Source organism: Spodoptera frugiperda, chromosome 12 (genome assembly GCF_023101765.2).
Source record: "Spodoptera frugiperda isolate SF20-4 chromosome 12, AGI-APGP_CSIRO_Sfru_2.0, whole genome shotgun sequence".
NCBI classification, from domain to species: Eukaryota; Metazoa; Arthropoda; class Insecta; order Lepidoptera; family Noctuidae; genus Spodoptera; species Spodoptera frugiperda.
The window spans coordinates 8574441-8594690 of NC_064223.1; the positions used below are offsets into that span (position 1 = coordinate 8574441).

Genomic DNA, 20250 nt, shown 5'->3' on the forward strand with positions numbered 1-20250 from the left:
CATTTTTATAGACAAGTTAAAATCATTACTTATGCAAAAGTAACTGTTTAAAGTAATAATATTCATTCTATAGTTAAATAATTGCTTGGGAATTTAACTGTCTAACATTTATCGTCTATATCGCCAAGCACAAGACACCAGTTCCGTTACAAGAAATGTGCATTTGGCATTTGTGTTGCACTAAATTATACGTCTTTTCTTTGTATTTTATTTTATTTAGATGCCCTTAGAAAGCTTTGAAGCTACTTCTGTTAGTTACTAGACAATACATATAACGATGTGATACATTTAATTTAATGAATTGACGGAGTTGTAGGTTGCATCATTTAACTGATGAAAATAAAAATCGTTACTTCAAAAACTGCGACGATTGTAATTTTACAGCAAATTACTAGTTATTTTACAATTAGAAACTCGACCTACGTTTTTATGCAATTGTGGTAGCTTCTAACTCTTTTGTAATTTCACTAGAAATAAGCAATATGAAAGAGGGTTTCCAAGGCAAAAAACGCACCATAAAAGGTTAACATCTGCAGTTAAGCAATGATCATAGCTGTAGGGTGCTTTTCCACCAGAGATGTGTATTGCTACGTTGCTGCGGATACGTTTGGCATCCGATAAAAGCCACTTTCTCCAACAAGCTAACATCGTACCCCCTGGTAAATTTTCTAACTTTGATAAAAGTAAAAAGTAACAATTTCTGTCCTGGGACGTGTGTTAAGTGATGTGGCAACTAACTATCGAGTGGCCAATGAAACGACTGCATAATCATGGTGAGTCTTTTATTATAGTATGGTAGTAGGTAATTTATATGCACAAGTTGCTCATACATGGCACTGGTGTTTTACAACTGTCAAAAAACATGAAAAATGTTGGAACCACATTAAATGTCTTGTTCAGTTACCTATTACAATAATTAATACATTTTCAACTTATACTACATACATAATTACAGTTATTTTCTCAACATAACATTCTATGCATACTCAAATTCATCTTCATGATCACATTATGTAGTTAATACACTTCTTACAATATTTTAGTAATATAGATACTGAATAACTTTGTTCAAGCTCTCTTGAAGTTTGGCTATAATTTTTACATTTCTACATTATTGCACAATTTGGTATGGGTTGGTGCACTCTGTATTGTAATGGACTCGACAAATTATTTTAATTATTAAATAACTTTGTCTTAGGCCGTATTTTGATGATTGATTAACCTTATTATTCCAATTTGATAACTATCTACAATAATATATTAGTCAATTGTGCGGTTTACTTATAACTGCGCTGCGTTTTAAAGGGAAGTGGATAATATAAATATTTTCTTGTAAATTAAAATAAATGCGAGTAATTATAAACCTATTACAAACTCATTCATAACAATGGTTGCAAGTAAAAAGTAAAACCTTATCAAATCATAAATAATCATCAATGCATATAGAGAAACGATTACAACTTCAATTATTGAGTAAAACCATAACGCGAACGTAAGAAATGAGTAAAGATGACCATAACAGCAAGTCATACAATGCACCAACCTGGACTGCACAGATTCTAGATAGCGTAAATTGGTCACGTTCATATTGTCAATGAGTAGTTCTACTCGACTCTAAATTGTGTCTGTACAATATACGCGAGGCCCGCCCGAGCTGCAGGCGCTGCGGCCTCCGAACCATAATTATCACGTCACATACGCATTACATACACGTCGCGCGTCGCTCATTCACTCACGCAACTCTCTCACATTTAAAATAGTGAATACATACCAAAATAAAACAAAATTTAACAGCATCTGTCGGCACAACCTAAACAGTAAAAGCAGAGAGACAACTTGCCAAGTCTTACTAACGTAAATAAAATACTTCAATCGTTAATACAAATAATCGATATCTATTACTGAATCCCATACTTCCTACTATTGTCGTAACGATAATGCGATATAACATAACTCTTATCGTTAAATGAATCGTATGTCTACTTTTCTATTAATATCTAATAATCTGCACACATGTAATTTACTTATTTCTTGCTCTAATAAATACTCACTGTTTGTGCCATAAAAGGAGACGATCACCGATATATTTCTCTTTCTCTTAGCTAACATAAATCAGCTGAATAGACTTTACAAACTTAATACTATGTAAATGCTTCACCTCATGACTAACAATAAATGGTCTTTAAAATGTCAATGTAAAATAATGATTACGTCACGCGTCAAATGTCTAATGAAAATAATATTTTTGGCGTATTTCTTTAACAAGTAAAATAATCAATTTGGTTATTGAATTAACTGCTTCACCAATAATAATATAATAATATAATCTCAAAAAACGTAAATTAAAAGCCATAAGCAAATTTAAATAAATTAACAATTATCATACATAAAACTATCACTAAACTAGTACTATCAAAAGCAAATAAGCAACATATAAGCCATCAGTGTATTATGTGATACAAATTATATGAGCTACACTCAGTTCCCGATAAAATGCTTACTATGTACCAAACAATGCTCTAACAAACATTAAAAATAAAAATAAAATATTTCGAAATAGGAATACACGTAAAATCGAATGAAATGATATTTCCATTCACTCGGTCACCTTCCAATCAGTGCCGCGGTCCGCCTCCGTATTGATGTGTTTCCGACTAACTGCCCCAACAACTAGCATCACAGTGTATAAGCTGAACCGATACTAACGTAACGCCTCTACTGTACTATTTATACTTTACAAGGTCGCCTAAACATCTGCCAGTCTTCGTTTGCAGCTATCATATTTCGTATTATTTCAATTATTCGTATCTAAACTTCTAATATCTATCTACACTATCCGATCTTACCGTACAACAGTCAAAAGAAACACGTCAATAAGAGATCACCTCGCTAACAGAACATATAACGCTACTACACAACACTACAACGATTTAAAGTTAGTGGACTGCACTTTATTATCGATCTCTTCTCTTGTAAAAATATTACCTCTATTATATTCAATCGGCAGCAGTTTTACATGTAAAATAGATATTGCTCTCTAATTAGGTTTCGTCACAGATATCCACATGGTGGGGCACTGATCGCACGCGCGTCCGAGTGAGTCACGTGCGAGTGGTGCGGGCGTGGAGTCCACCGGTAGGCACTGAGGGCGCTAAGGGGGCGCGGGGGGCGCCGCCGGCCGCCGCTAATGGCCCTTGGCCGCCTCTTTGGCTGCCATGATCAGGGGAGTAAGCGACGCCAGGGGCCGCGCCATTTTTAGGAAGGGGTGCTGTAATAATAACAATCAAATCATGAATTTCACAATGTTGATGGATGTAGGAGGAGTTCAGTACTATGTGCGATCCAAATCCGTAAAAATATGTTTTGTAGACCATAGACATATTATAAGTAGGTTACACATCAGATGGTGTGTTGAGTACAGAGAAAAATATTAACGGACTTCCGCAGATCTACGCGAGACACAATGTATTTTCTATTGTGTCTCATATATTGATATGAGATGCAAAAGGATAGCATTGCCAAAAATTAATAGTGATTGAAAGGTTCCATAATCATCAACGTGAATTTGGATTAAAATGTGGTGGCCTATAGCTGAATTGGTTCCGAATTTCCTGATATTATTAATTTATTATCGCGCGTGCGTGAATAAGTTAGTAAAGTAACGAATGAATATACCTTTAATAAATCGAGAGCGGTGGCACGCCTCTCGACGTCCACCTCGAGGCACTGGTCGAGGAAGTCCTGGAAGACAGTGCTGAGCTTCTCCTTGTCCTTGATGTCTGGCTTCCCGTTCGTTGCTATTAAATATAGCGCACGCAAGGGGTTTTCATTCAAATATGGCGGCTCACCTTCTATCATTTCAATTGCCATTATACCCAGTGACCATACATCCACCTAAAAAGACAAAAATTAATAAATTATGATGAAAAATAAAATCTGTACAGTAAACGGTTTAATAAAGAGGGTTCCATTGAGTTTGTCGTAAGTGGCATGATTAAATATTGTCATTTCTAATTTCAATTCAATTGTTTTTTTAAGTAAGTGGAATTTGAATTTATGAGGGTTTACTGACTTGATATTTGAATTACTAAAAATGAACTCGATTTTATTCAATAGGACGTGTTTTAGTAGCCCTATTTAAAAAAATAACGGTTTTATTAGAATAAGAGTGATGTAGGTTACATACTAAAAGTTAAAAACGAAGAACGAAAGAATGTAACCAACCTTAGGCCCATACTGCTTCCGCGTAACAACTTCAGGCGCCATCCAATAAGGCGTGCCCACCATTGTTGTTCGTTTATTTTGTTCAGGAGATATTTGAGCGCAGAAACCAAAATCAGCTGTAAAACATATCACGAATAAGTCACTAATTTATTAGGCTTGTGTGCTTTCTTGACCAAGGCTGGTTTTTGTTGATACGTATGTATATGTATTCTTAAATACGCATAAAAGATACTCGACAGTAAATGGCATGAAATTTAAGCCGATCAGGGTGACTATAAAACCAGCCGAAGAAAAGGCAAAGATGTGTTTATTGAATAGATAAAAGTATTCTAGTTTCTGTAAGTTTATGGATTAAGTAACTTCTGCTAGCGGCTTCGCTCACTAACCCGTGGGATAAAAAGTAGCCTATAATAGGCAATAAACTTCATGCCCATCCCTTCAGACTTGATTGAGTAGCAAACATACACACAAACACAGACTTTCGCATAAATAATATGAGTAAGATTAATTTTAGACTAGCATAAAAAGAGCGGCAAATAGTATTGTGTCAAGTTTAAGTTCTAAACGTTGATTGCCTATGTAATATAAATGTTGTTTAGTTCACTTACTCAGTTTAACTTGTCCATCAAGTCCAAGCAATATGTTGTCAGATTTGATGTCTCGATGTATGACGTGGTTGGTGTGCAGGAAGTGTAAGGCTTGCAACACTTCGCGGCACACGGCGGCGATCTGTCCCTCGTCCATACACGTCTCCGTCACCACGTCCGTTAGAGATCCACCCGCTAAGTATTCCATTACTACCCATAATTCCTACAAATTAAGTGGAAGTTACATTAACTGATGAACTGCTGAAAGTTTTCATTGATAAAGTCACTACTAGCGCAGTACATTTTTTTTGTAATGACGCTTAATTTAAGTTTAAAAAATTTATTCAGAATACTTAGTTCGTCAAAAGATGATATCCTTTTCGAAACTAAAGTATTCAGGATAACGTTAGCAAATATACAGACGAACCGATACCGTCGACGAGACGCGACGCCGCGAGACGTGTTGCATGAAATTTGTATTTTGTAATGTAAAAAAATTCAGTTGTTTTTAGGGGGGTGTTAAAGTGTAAGCGCAATATCGCGTGTCAGCTGACCTTTAGTGTACTATATTATGGCACATGGTTATACTCACTTCATTAACTAGATAACTGTCCAAATAGTTGACTACATTGTTATGTTTGTTCTCCCGCATCACGAGGATCTCGTTGATGATAAGTTCTTTCTTAGGCTGTTGACTTAGGTTCATTTGTTTGATTGCTACTTCCATACCAGTTGACGTTTCTATTGCTGTATACACTGTTCCTGATGCACTATTAAAATAAATAACAAGTTAGAAAATTAAAATTTATACTGTACTTAATTTGAAATAATTAATTTAAACTACTTACCCCTGACCAATCTTTTCCATTTTAGTGTATTTTCTATTGGGATCACCAACACTAACAATAGTTCTTAATTTCTCTAATATTTCTTCATCAGTCATTTTCTTTTTTCTTTGCTGCTGGGCTGTTGCTCTTCTGTAAAGTGAATTTAATATCCCTTATAGGTATTTAGCAATTTAAAGAATGATTTTTTTATTGAAAATACCTGTTTGCGAAAGTTCTAGGTAACCCAGTATAAATAAATATTTGAGTGGTGTAGACATACCCGGTATCTGTGTTGGTCGGCGCGCCGTTGGGCGCGGGCTGCGCGTGCGGCGCGTGCGGTGCGTGCGGCGGCGGCGTGTGCGGCGCCAGCGCGGCCAGCGGGGCGCCCGCCGGGTTCTTGTTGCGGTCCAGCACGCCGCCGGAACCCACCTCCGCTCGACTGCAAATCTGGACAAAACATTCGCGTAACACATATCGCTAGAGTTAACTAAACGATCAAAACGAATGAGTTAAGTATCTTACTGAATGTGTAGTAAGGGCAGGATGTGGTACATGTGGTGGCGAAGCGGGCGCGGGTGTCGGTCGCGGAGGTGGTGCCTCCTCTTCCTCGATAGGTTTCGTATACTAGAATTATAAATATAAATATTGGTACAAATAAAGTTACAAAGCTTAATAGGAAGAAGATTCAAAAACTTTTTACACTTACAATACTTTTGGTGCGGTCTGGTCGTGAAGGTGGTGGCGGTGGGGGTTCGGGGTGTTCTGTGTCCGTGGGCGTCGACGATGATGGACTGCTGGATGATACTCGGGATACGGACGATCCTATAAAAGTATCATACGCCATTTAACAACTAGATACGAGACAAATAGCAATAGTATTACCCAATTCTATAGAAACGAATTGTACTGAATACAAAGTAATTTAGTTCGGAATAGGTACCCGAGTGCGTGGTGTGCATCTGCGCCGATGTCATGTATTTGGAAGGTGGCGGCTGAGTTGCGGACGCGTCATACCACTTGAGCACGTCTAAAACGGCTTGAGGATTGTTCTTCTGCTCTTGCTTGCTTATGTTAGCGGCCATGAGTAGCCGCGCCCACGCCTCCGGCATGCCCTTAGAACAATCACATATTGTTAAAACAAAATATGATTACATTTGAATATTCATGCAAATTTGAATCTATGGTTAGTAGCCATTTATAAAGCATGTGTGCGCTTGTACACAGGTCTCAATTGGGACTCCAATTTATTGTTTCTATACAAAGCAGTCTATTGCCCTCTGCATCTCCAATCAACTATGATTTTTATGAAAACACAATTTAAATGGTCTGGTATCACACACTGGAAGATGTATGATTTTGATTTCATACTGATACATATTCAAGCTATACTAACTTAAGTACTTAAGAGTGTACAAGCGCAATAAATTGTTGCATTTATTCAAATGTAATTGTAAAAATGTTTTCATTTTAACACATCATCATGCAAAATGCTTCTTTCAAATTCCTTAGATAACTGTGATTATTTAAACTTTACTACATCCTATTAAATAAATAGATTTTTATTATCTTTTGTAACATTAAAACTACCAACAATGACTTTTATTAGCTAGGAATAATGATGTCTCCAAGCATATTATTTATCTGTGAAATATTTCTACATGTACCTATTGTGATATTGACAAAGTTTGATTCTATATAAGTGTGAGACTAAAGCAAGTACTGGTAGATAAATTAATGTTTTCATAATGTAAACACTAGAGGTACAGATAATAGACTATGCATGCTACATATAGACATTGCAATTTACACAAAAATACAGTAAATATGTAAAACAATAAAACAAACAAATAACATAAGGAGTAGGTAAATTAAATGTTAATAAAATATGCACATTATCACATTATGTATCTTAATAAATTGAGTATAATGTAAGAATGTACTGAACACAATTGTAATAATTTAAGCTATTACTTACTGTCATAGGCAGCTTGAAACAAAAGCGGTAAATACATGGAACTCAATTACATGATATCATTACTTGTTCCTTAAGGATTGTTACAACAATGGTGGCCTAAACATTCCATGGTGTTAACCCACAAGTTCTTAGTCAAAATGTACATTCTCTAATAGAAACATGCTTACGCTTTTCCTTTAACTAAGAATCAAGGTAACATATTACTATACTCAAAAAGTATTTTTACATTCATACTACCTATTAAAAAACATTGTATATATTTTCATATTAAATTGAATTTTCTCATATTGCCATGATCCAGGTTCTCTATTAATTACTTCTCAATAACTAAGAATCATTAATAATTAAAAAAATGAAATGTCAAATAAAAAAATACTTGATATGCCACTTTTAAAAGAAAGCAAAGCATTAAAGCTGTGAGGCATTGTGTTTAGGCAGAAAGCTCACTCATTTTTATTAGACATAATAATTATGATCACAAGGTCTGGGTACTGTTGAGGTTTTCTTGGGAACCTTAAGTACAGGTTAAATTGTATTCTACATAATTATCTATTGTATATGATAGTCACAACACTCCAATCATAATACTTAGTTCAATCTCATTATCATACTTTTTAATATAAAATAAAAGGTATTTAGACTATCTAAATTGCAATCTATGCATTCTTTTTATTTAAATTTACTATAAATATGATAATTAACTACAATGTTAGTAACAAAGTACTTGTATGACTGTAAATGTTAACTATTACCTAAAAATGTCCACATCACAATATAGTGCACTATTATTTTTATGAGGTTAGGGTGATGTGTCATGGGTTTTCCCCAAAGACCCATTTTATATGTGGTAGTATATATCTTCGTGGTGACTATTATGATAACATTCTATATAAATATGAATGATCAGAACTATAATGTTACTCACAGTAAACTCTCCAGTGACTGCATCAAAACCCACATGAACTGTATGTTCAAAGTTAGTTGGATAGCTAATATTTGGTTTGTTGTCATTGTGAGCTGTACTCTTAGAGCCTTTTATTTTAGCTTTCAAGGTCTTCTTCTTTCTATCACCTCCATCATCAGGTTCTGAAAACATAAAGTGTTAGGAAGCATTTTTTGCTTAGATACACAATATAATATTATTTTGTACAGTAAAGGATGTCATCTTAAACTGACATAAATACTAGCATTGTTTATTATGCTTAAACTTTTGGCTTGCCTATTGTTTACAAAGTGATTGAAACAATCTGATACAAATCATATTAGAATGTCACAAGAAGTACTAATTGGATAGTTGCCAAACTAACCTTTTGGAAGAGGCCTCATATCCACAGAGGCTACAGAATCGCCACGATCCGTGGCTCGGTTGCTAGTGAGCCGGACCGGCGGCGCAGGTGGTTTATCCTCATCACTCGACATTTCGTCTTCCTTTGCCCGTACTACGAGAACAAAATAAGCATCCTATTTTTTATACAACACTTTTATTAGGTGATATTTATCACAAAAGGTATATTTTAACACCATTCAAGACTTCAGTGAACATTATTTGAACGTAATATTATTCAGAACAGTCACACATCGTCGCACGAACTGTATCACGCTATGCTTTCATCAACTACTGTGGGCTACCTACATTTTTATTATTTAGATATTTGGTATAACAAAACTGGCTTTTGGCAAGATAAGACAAGAATAAAATAAAACTAAAGTAAGCCATAATATTACTCATGGACGCGCCCCGCAAAGGTTCGCGAATGCGACAAAATGATATTGCTCAGATATTAAACACTCATTTTTCACTCACCTGGAAAATTAAAGAATTACAAGGGTTGATGAAATAATAGTGTACGGGTTTATATCACATTTCAATTAATCACAACACTTAAAACACATATTTTTACAAAACTTATTAATTTAATCATTCACACACATGAAACGATAGCAGTGATGACTAGAGCCGCCATTACACTATAAGTTAGAGATGTTATTGAAGTAGCATTCAACTTTGAAAGTCATTTGAAGCAAATCGACTAATTACCATAAAACTGGACACCATCCTGCATGTCGCTATAAAGTTTTAAAATAAGAGTGAACTTCCGCAAATATGCAATGTTGATACATAATTGTAATCAAATTAGACATATTTTGATTTTCGAGTGTTGGGTAATATTAACATTTCTTCAATTTTTTGGTCAACTGAGTCGGAAGTAGGAAAGTCAAAGTGGAGCTAGCGTCAATGGTCCAACAATGGATATTTTGTGCGGAAAAATGTATCTACATCTATAGAGATATGTACACTGTTGAAGTAGCGTATTCGATTGATGAATCGAATTAACTTCTCAAATTATATCAATTCCTTAATTTATCACTGAGTTTGAATTATAATATAAATTTCTTAGTCGAGTCAGAAGTAGATAATTTGACTACTGATGAAGTTTGAAGTGATGATGACATTCTCTATTTTGACATCTGATTGACTGATGACATATATTCTCTTTGACTGATGAGAGGGGATTGTGATGTGACTGAATTTATAATAAAATAAAAAAAATAAATATTTAATTTTATTTATTTGTAATGTGCAAATGTCTACAATTTACAACTCTTAATAAAGAATGAAATAGCACGTCCAACCGTCCTATCATGGATCATCAAGAATCATCGGTTTGTTATCGTGCAATTAATATAATTTTATTGTAGATTTCTATGGCATTTTCGTACTTGACTCATTGAAGTGTTCTTAATACAATACTACATATATATCCCATATTAAGTTGCCGTTCCTGGCGTATGAAATCTCTATTTGCAATTAACAAATTGTAATATAGCTATGTTCCAATCCAATGCTGGTGCTTACGTATACGATGATAACATCCTGTTTCTGACAAATAAACATGTATTTACTGGCCAGTTAATTTATACATATCTTACGTTCCAGTGTGTTCTGATTTGTCAGTCCACAATAGCTATATTACAATAAAAACAGAACTAACACTTTTTTTAACTAACAACCCCTGAATCTGTATTTAAAAACATATTAAAACTATTTTTCGTTTCAGGGTCAAGATGGTAGTCTGAAGAAGACTTCATTTGATGAATTGGGCAGAGACGAATTAATAACTAAATGTAAAGGATTTCTAGTAATAGCTCAAAAAGCTAAAATTGCCAAGACAGGTATGTCTAGTTTTAAATTAAGTATTCAATTTTAATAAATAATGTATTTACTATTCACTGTATTTTTACTTTAACAGAATTGCAAAATGAACTTGATGGGTGCAGAAAGCTTCTTGAAAAATATGAAAAAGAAAAAAATGTCAGTTCAGAGAATATTAAAACTCTACAAGAACTGGTTGATTCATTGACAGAACAAAAACTGAATTTTATAACTGAAGTGGATTCAGCCCAAAGCAAGATTAAAGCACTTAACAATAAGTGTATGAGCTATGAGGAAGACATTAATACTTACAAAAGTGATTTGATTGTGAAAGATAACATAATAGCTGAAATAAATCAAAAGTTATCTGATCTTGATATAGAAGTTACTTCACTTAGAAGGCAGAACAATCGGCTATTGGAAGAAAATGAACAACTGTTAAGTCAACTCACTGAATTTGAAGCTAGAGCTGCTGAGTTTAATAATATAGGAATGCAACAGAGAGAACAACTTAAAATTTTAGAAGAGAGTGTCCATACAGGTATTGTTCTCTAATTTGTTCAATTATGTATTGTTTAAATATAGTAGATATAAATTGTTATTTAATTCAATCACAACATTGTATTATATGTATTCATTGTTTCAGAAGAGCAATATAAAACCCAAATTGAAGAATTAAAGAGTCAAATTCAAAACTTAGAAAATAAAATTCAAAGCAATGTAGACTTTGAAGCTAAATTTACTGAGGCAAAAGAAATGTTTGAGTCTGAAAAGGCTAAAAAAGAAAAAGCTAATGTTAAATTGAGGAGTTACAAAGACAAAATTTTAAAGTGTGCTGCATGCATTAATCAATTGAAAAACTCAAGATTTATCTTGGCAAAAACAGTCAAAGAATATTCTGAGAACATTCCTAAATGGCAAAATGATATCATAAATGCATCAAAAGTGCTTGATAATCAAATTAATGAACTAAACAGTGAAAATATTTCTTTAAAAGAAAAACTTGTGGAGCTAGAAAAACAACTTAATGAATTGAAACAAACAAATATGGAGAATGGTCTTATTGATTCACAAATATCTGTTTTAACTCAAGAGAACATGGCATTCAAAGACAAAGTATCTGACTTAGAACAACAATTAAAGAGTAGTGGTGATGAACTTGCCAAGCTCAAAGTTGATTTAGATGTGAAAACAAACAAGCTGGAAGAGTATAAATTACAGGAGGAAAGATTTAATGATTGCAACCTTAAGCTAGTTGACATAAATAATAAATATACTGAACTTGATAAATATGTACAAAAGCTAAAACATGAAAATAAACAATTAAATGACACACTGCATAGTCAAGGACAAAATACCGAAGAAATTGAAAATCTAACTTTGCAGATTAGAGCTTTAGAAAGTGAAAAATCGACTTTAGTCAAAGAGAAACTAAATGCTAGAGATAATATTATTGATCTTGAAAATCAAATCACTAAGTTGTCAGACAATCTTGTTGAAGCAAAAACTGAATTACAATCTATGAAATCTCAGTTAGATGTACTCAATCAAGAAAAAGCTGCCTTTGAGATTAATTTCAAAGCTGAAAAAGAAGGTGAGATAAATATATTAAAGTGTAACCTGATGGCTCAGCAGGAACAATTCAACTTGTTAAAGAAAGAACATGAAGATTTACAAGATTTGAATGGCCTTTTGAAAGAGGAAGTGGACACTCTTAAACTTTCATTGGAACAACCCAAAGATGATGCTGACTTGTCAGATCTGAATGTATCTCTACAAGCTGACATTGCTAAATTAGAAACTAAGTTAGCTGCTTATAAACAAGAAAATGCATCTCTGTTGTCTGAAATAAAAGATGCACGAAACAAGTCTAAGGAATTTGATAATCTTATTGTTGAATATGAAGATGCCAAATCTAAATTGGCTAGTTACAAGTCAGAAAATACTGAACTGTTGAATGAAATGAAAGAAATCAATCAAGTATTGAAGGAACGTGGCGAAGCCATATCCAAGCTTCAAAAAGCTGTATCTGAAATGGAAAAGTTGGTAGAGACTTTAGAAAAGGACCGAGAAAATATGAATCAAGAGAAAATGGAATTACTTAAAAAGAATGAAGGACTCCAAAGTGATTTAAAAACTGCAGAGCAGAAGTCAAATGAGAAGACTGAAACTGCCAATCAATTAAATGTAGATGTGGATAATGCCATGAAAGCTCTATCTAAAAAAGATGAAACAATAGCATCATTAAAAGAAGAAATCGAGAAACTGAAACAACAACAAATGACATCAGGTACCACTGATTCTCTATAACATCCAGATTGTAAAATGTGTACAAAATTCTAAATGTAATTCCTTATGTTACAGCTGAATTGCCAAATGAAGACATGTCAACTTCAACTATATCTAAAGCAGAAGAACATTCTCGAATGAAAGATTTAGATGAAACATTTGAAGAGAAGTATGAAAATATTTTTAGTAGATCATACACTACATAAATCTGTAAAATATGTAACATTTTTTCAACTTACTCATAAATTATTTATTACCCACTTACAGATACACTAAATTAAGGATATTTGCTCTGAAGCTGAAGAAGAAATTGAATGAGACTATAAGTCAGATGCAACAGACAGAAAAGGACAAAGCTAAGCTTGAAAAGTTGCTAAGTGAGAGCAAATCAGGGTTCCATGTAGATGAAGTGGACAGTCATCAAACAGATCGCACAACTCAAGCAGCTGAGAGTCATGAACTAGAAGAAAAAATCAAATCCTTAACTGTTGCTCTCGAGGCGACGAAAAATGTTACTTCTGAATTAGACAAATTAAAAGGTATCTATTATTTAATCCTTGAACTCTAAGAAATAAGTTACGATAGTAAATCAACTATTAATAACATCTTTTAAATACAATATTTTAGCGGAATTAGCATTGAAAACCCAACAACTGGCAACTGAAGTTGAAGCGCATAAGGTTACTAAGGATAGTCTGGAGAAAGCACGACGCGATGTCAAGAAGAAAAATGTACTGAGTCTTGAAATGGAAGATTACGAACGGTCGATGAAGGAACTCTCGACAAAGATGGAGGAGAGTAAGAAGAAAATGATGCAAGTGAGTTTGAATTGTTATTATATTCGTATTTACACAATTAAAAAGGTTTTATTATATGTAGAAATATACAATACAATTTGAAGGAGTGAACACAAATCTATTTGGTAATTTACAGATGGAGTCGACAATAGACACGCAAGAAGGAACAATCACAGCAATGCGAACGCAAATAAAACTACTCGAGGAACAAATTAAGACTGAGGAGAGGCAAAACAGGCTTGTTAAGGAAGAGCTACAAAACGCTATTGAAGATGGAAAAGAAAAGGACAATCTGTTACAAGTGAAAAACACAATAATATCTAAATTGGAACAAGATCTAGAAGACGAAAAAAGAAAGAATGAAGAATCTGATTTAGAAATGACGTCAATACTAACTGACAAAGAAAAAGTTATAATGTCTTTAGGTGAAGATAAGGCAGAGCTTAACAATAAAGTAAAGAAATTGGAATTCAAATGTTCCGAATTGAATGAAAAGTTAAGAATTCTCAATATAGAATTGGCGGACTTGAAGACTGAGTATACAAGTTACAAGGTAATGTTTCTCCACATTAGTCCTTTCACATAAGTAGTTACTTTCTTGTATATTTTTATTCTGACATGAATTTCTTGTGTTAGGTTCGAGCTCAAGCTGTATTACGACAGAATCAGACTGTGGATCATAGCCAAGAAGAGCAGCTGAAAGAAGAGGCAGCTGCTCTCAGGGCACAGATAGAGATACTAACAGCTAAACTAGCGACGGCTCAGTGAGTGTAAATTTGTTTCATATATTAACCGTGTTTCCTCGGCCATTGTTATTTCAGGCTGCATTTTATTATTATTGCTGTTTCACAAAAGCTAATAGAATTTATAGCAACCTGAAGTCTGGAATTTCGATTGAAAATGTGATATGTATGTAAGGGTTTGGTGCTCTAAGTTGTAAGGCAACAAATTGTTCCACATAAAATATTTCTGAAATGAGCAAAAACATTTAAAGAAAAGTATGCTATACAGCATATGGTTAAATTGTATAGCTTTACATATGAGTAGTTTATGCATAATGAATAAAAACATGCAACAGTTTACGTTTCTATGCATCTTTTGTTAGGTCGGTAACAAAACAAAAAATATTAATAGTATTTTACGGTCGTTGTTTAATATCGTATTATTGTAAGACACATGTGGTCTTTTCATTTGCGTAATGTGTAGTTTATTGCATTTTTTACAAATTAAGTACATGTTTTGCACTTATTATTTTTGCGACATTTGTTATAATATTCTTGTGAGGATAATCCGTTGAGCGGTCATTGACGCTCAGTATCACAGGTTTGCGCCAGTTCTCTTTTGCTAAGATAATGGAGTGAATCCACTCAAGTCCGGTCCATTGATGCATAAACTCTTCAGCTTTATATAATTATAATAATATAAGATTACAAACTTTGAGAGTAAATAGTGCCTTTAAATGTTGTTGGGTAGCTGTGTTAAATAGCCTCTTGAGAAATAGTCAATTGTGACTTTTTAGTACATCGCGAAATATGCGTGAAATACGATTTTGTGAATTGATTTTTAGAGAGCAAATAACAGAGAAGACATCGGAAGTAGAAAGTACTAGGAGGCGAGCAGCGGAAGCTACGAATGAGGCGGCGCGTGCGCAACAGAGAACTTCGCGACTTCAGGCTGACCTCACTCGATTGTCACAGCAAATTGAGACAGAGAGAACACAGAATAAGTTGCAGGTGAAGTACCTTCCAATTACTACGCATTGATCTATAATTAGATTTGATAGAAAAAGTCGAGATAGGGTTGAGAGCCGAATTCGACACTCTATCATTCCACATTATCTTTTTTTTTGTGTGCATTTAGGTGCTGTATTGTGTTTTTTCTGAATATATAAAGCGGCGTTATGGTCAGCACTCACATTTACAACTCTTGATTGTCAAGGTACTTTTACCTTAATAATATATTAGATTGAAATATTGTTATAATTTTATAGGTCTCCACGCTAACACAGTGCTACAAAACTCAAATGAGCGAAATGGAAGCTAAACTACAAAAAGAAATTGACTCGTTGAATAAACAGCTGGCGTCCGCTCAGGAAGCGAAGAAGTCTGGCAACGTCGCTATACCTTCGCTTGAAGATGCCAACAGAAACGAGTACATGTTGCCAGTTATACCCAAGGAAGAAAGCAGCGATGGCGAGATGGATATTAACGTTTCTATGATACCCAGGGAGGAAGGAGAGGTAATATAATAACTTTCTTTAATAGTTCCGTACCCAAGGGAATAAAGACTAACTGTAGTTTGATTATATGATTAGCGCAGATGCCGTGCCGGCGTGTACACAGGAGACTATTGAGAACCGAAAGTTATAGGCTTTAGAAAATTACTTGTGTCTTACAGCTCTGTGATCGTGATACATATGTGTAGATTCTCCGTGCACCGCGGTGGGCTCGCGCCTTTATACAATGAATCTAATTGATTTTCATAAACTGCTCCGTGAAGAATAGCAGCAGAATACGCGAACGATATAGGAAGGCCCCCTCTGGGGACTCGAGACTCTTTCGAGATTATTTTCTTCAAAAGATCCGAGGCTTGAGGAACAATTAGTATTAAAATAGAAATAAAACAACCAGCTACATACGTAGTTATTATCCTACGTAATTACATTATCTGAACATTTGCTATGCTAGTAATAAAATTTCTTCATGAATTCTTGAACGATTATTCTTTGCAATGGCATATTTCAACGTATCTAAAATAAATCGTACGAGGAAAAGCTGTTACGAACATTTTTGTTACACTTGTGAGTTATTACTTATATAACTTTTGTAAATATATGCCTGTTAAACTAGGCAAAAAAATTTAAAATTAAGTATGTAACAAAACAAAACTTCTTAAAAGGGCAAGAAGTTTGAACCAACCCCAATTTTTTCAACCGTTTTTACAGTTGTTCTTTTACGTATCCAATAACACACGTTATATATTTCCAGGGTTCTGAATTCGCTCCATCCCCGCCTCCATCGAAGCCGTACCTCTCAGGAGGGGCAAGCGGCCGGTCCCCAGTACCACTGGAACGACTCCTGGAAGAAGGTGTCCCCGACGACGAGGCTATGGATACCTCCTCCTTCGCTCTCACACCCGATCAGGAGATCGCTGACCTCAAACGAAGGCTCCAAGCTCAACAACAGAGGTGAAGTTCAAATAAAACCTCTAAGCTAAAAATGTATACTGAAAGAGTTGTAGATTGTGTTCTACTCTGTCGTCAGTCACCATAGGGCTAAGGAATTGAACCCTGAAGTGAAAAATAATTACTTTTGCTACTGCTAAACATTTCAATCTATGTTTATTTATGTAAAAGACTTTGTTTCCTAACTATATTATGATTTGTCTGGTCGTACAGGGTAAAGCACGTGACGGTACTACTATCGGAGTCGGAACGTGAATGCGCTCGCATGGCGCAGCTGAGCGAGCTACTGAAGGCGGAGCTGAGGCGAGTGCGAGGAGCTACCCAGAACGCACACAACACGGAGTATATGAAAAACGTCACGCTTAAGGTGCGCATAAATTATAAAGAATGACCTTGTCTCTTCTGATAGTAATATATGTTTTATGATAGGTTTCTTTTGTGAACTGTTTGGTCAGTATGTGGTATACAGTTACTATAATAAAATAATACAAATCGTCTGAAAATTTATTTAAGAATGAAATACCTAAGTAATTGTAAAATAATTCTGTCGACGTAAACACTTTTTGGATGGATATATTTTTTAGATTCCGACTTTTCCTTATTCTTATTACCTAAGTTGTTTATTAATTTGTTGATTACTTGTAGTTCCTGACACTGCCGCCCGGTGACGAGCGCAGCCGGCTGGTACCAGTGCTGCAGAAAATACTTACACTCACACAAGACGAGACACAGAAAATTAATGCTGTCGCTAAGGGTAACATTAATTTATTAATCATTGTTTTATTATTTAACTTTGTAGTCGAGATAAACCCTCGTATCTTGGATGGCGGGAAGGAATGAAGGTATACTGGGAAATTAAATGCAGGAACTAATATTAGTTCTATTTTTTACTTAATAACAGCAATTACAGATTTTTATGTATTCTTTTTCTTTTCGTGAGTCACACTGAATGATGTATATCATACAAAAAATACTGTTTACTTAATGAACTATTTAAGAAAAGCGCGTGACGTGACGACACCGCGTACTTTACAACGATACGATTCCCGGTGGGACTTGAAATTAGTAGCTACCTTTAGTTACCTATTAGAGATTTTACTGGATTTATAGTATAATAGCTGCTTCCGCGCGGTTTTACCCGCTCTGCTCGGTTCCTATTGATAGTAGCGTGATGTTTTATAGCCTATAACCTTCCTCGATAAATGCGCTATCCAACACAAAAAGAATTATTCTAATCGAACCAGTAGTTCCGGAGATTAGCGCGTTCAAACAAACAAACAAACAAACAAACTCTTCAGCTTTATAATAGTAGTATAGATATTTTTTTGGAGCGCATTTATTAAATTGTTTAATTTATTAGTGAAACCCTAGCCTTCACTCCTCTAGTATAAAATGCTAATTTGAATAATACTCCAAACACTTATAGAACCAAAGGCTTACGCAAATTATTAAAAAGCTTTCTTATGTTCATAATTTATTTATTTTATTGACGATAGTATTCAATTCTAACAGACATTGTTGTATTACAGGTTTGGATCCAAACCCAGGGAAAGGATGGGGGAGCTACCTTCCCTGGCCAGGAGGGAAATAACCACAAATTATATTTAAACGTATCTAACTAAGTTTGATAGCCGTGATCCAAGCAATAGTGAATTGTAAATTATCTGTGATTCCATTATCGACGAAACAGTTTTCTTTATTTCGGAACTTATTGCATTTAAGGCTATAATTTTTTGGCTAAGTGTATCTTATTGGATAATAAACTATTCTATTTTCAAATGCTTTATTCTTAAATTCATAGTGATAGTTTACAATTATTTATTTTAATTTTTTAAATAGCCATATGTAAATAAGTAATTGAGAGATAAATATAGATGTACTAGTTGTTATTAAAAGGGTAGTCTGGGGAAGGAAAAACTAAATCAGATATTCTAAAGGTATAGAGTAAAGCGATGTAATAGAGATTTAACATAACGTATAGGCAATAAATTTATGTTTTTGTAATGATGTAATAGCATTAATCATCCATTCCAATCTGTTTAGTATAATAAAGATAATAATTCCAGAATGTGCATTATGTGATATAATATTTTACCTCTGGAAAATAGGGTAGTTTCTTGAATTTGATTTTAATGTCCGTCTGGTAGTTAAAATATTAGACACGGATTTTTTCTTTACTTCCACGAAATATTAATTTGTAATTTCGTGTGACGTCACGACCTCCCACTCCTAAACTTAACTACGTTTAATTTAAGTATTGTAACCTTACATGAGAAAATAAAGAAAATATATGTTGTTCCAATATTGACATTAACTGCCAGACTAATTTAATTTTTAATTTTCGTACCCTATTTACAGTTTTGATGAATTTCAATGATTATTATTTCCTTTCAGTATAAGCTTAAGCATATCTATTATGTCTACTTGAAAAGGGAGACAAATGCTAACATTACAACAACATTCTTAAATAATAGGAATTGCTAAAATTATAAATTGAAACTTTCTTGAAAAACAGAGCATTTATATCAAGTAAACTTTAAATAGGTGCTTTTAAATAGTTATAATAAAAGTGTCGTCAGTTAGTCTCTATTTTAAAATAGCTGCATCAGTAGTATGTCTACATTTAACGAATTAAACGCTCTCATAGTCATACCAGTGATGTACGCCATCATGGTATAGCGTGTAGATAAAATCATATCACGGAAAACAATTTTGCTTATCACGCGGATATAAATATTAATAAAAATGATATAGTATATATAAAGTTTATGCAAATTATAAGTACCCAGTTATAATGATTTTTACGACTTATTAATTATTTGTTATGCAAAATTATTTTACACACAAGATTTTATTATAATTTTAATACTTAATTATTTGTTATAGTAATTATGTAAGTATTTTCGAATGTAATTTTAAGAACTGAATTAAATATTTAGAAAACAATAAAGTTTTACGAAATTTTATATAAAATTGTTCTTATTTATTTTAATCTAATGTTCTATCAATAGCAATACCAATTAACTGTATTTATGAGCTAATATAAGAGTCCCAAGTTCGATTTCGGAGCTGCGGAATACCTGTTTACCGGGGCTATGGCTCGAAAAGTAGGAGTAGGAACGGTGTGGTTTTTAATCAGTAAGAGTCTGACTCGCTCTCACCTTGCCCAGGGTGAGGCCAGTCATTGGATGATTTTCTGCTTTTAAAAAATCT

General features: G+C 34.0%; 2 protein-coding genes across 4 annotated transcripts; one reads left to right on the plus strand and one right to left on the minus strand.

The window, feature by feature from the left end:
• Positions 1-765: 765 nt before the first annotated feature.
• LOC118262202 (serine/threonine-protein kinase Pak) lies at positions 766-9599 on the minus strand. Of its 2 annotated transcripts, XM_035573365.2 has the most exons (14): positions 9418-9599; positions 8921-9052; positions 8539-8699; positions 7614-7625; positions 6579-6750; positions 6345-6460; positions 6161-6262; positions 5919-6085; positions 5660-5788; positions 5404-5581; positions 4833-5034; positions 4225-4340; positions 3676-3894; positions 766-3268 (listed from the first exon to the last, which is right to left on the minus strand). In XM_035573365.2, exons 2-14 carry the CDS (start codon positions 9030-9032, stop codon positions 3185-3187), a joined length of 1770 nt encoding a protein of 589 aa, XP_035429258.1. In that variant the 5' UTR covers positions 9033-9052; positions 9418-9599; the 3' UTR covers positions 766-3184. The 2 variants fall into 2 exon arrangements, with proteins under 2 accessions (XP_035429258.1, XP_035429259.1); XM_035573366.2 differs by lacking the exon at positions 7614-7625 and having other exon boundaries at positions 9418-9598.
• A 503-nt stretch (positions 9600-10102) lies between these two features.
• LOC118263096 (GRIP and coiled-coil domain-containing protein 2) lies at positions 10103-20010 on the plus strand. 2 transcript variants are annotated; one of them, XM_035574883.2, is made up of 15 exons: positions 10103-10277; positions 10673-10787; positions 10865-11308; positions 11414-13057; positions 13132-13225; positions 13324-13595; positions 13684-13874; positions 13990-14406; positions 14490-14617; positions 15421-15586; positions 15844-16092; positions 16841-17040; positions 17251-17404; positions 17683-17791; positions 18567-20010. In XM_035574883.2, the coding sequence occupies exons 1-15, from the start codon at positions 10257-10259 to the stop codon at positions 18626-18628; spliced, it is 4266 nt and encodes a 1421-aa protein (XP_035430776.2). In that variant the 5' UTR covers positions 10103-10256; the 3' UTR covers positions 18629-20010. The 2 variants fall into 2 exon arrangements, with proteins under 2 accessions (XP_035430776.2, XP_035430777.2); XM_035574884.2 differs by having other exon boundaries at positions 11417-13057.
• The last annotated feature ends 240 nt before the right edge of the window (positions 20011-20250 follow it).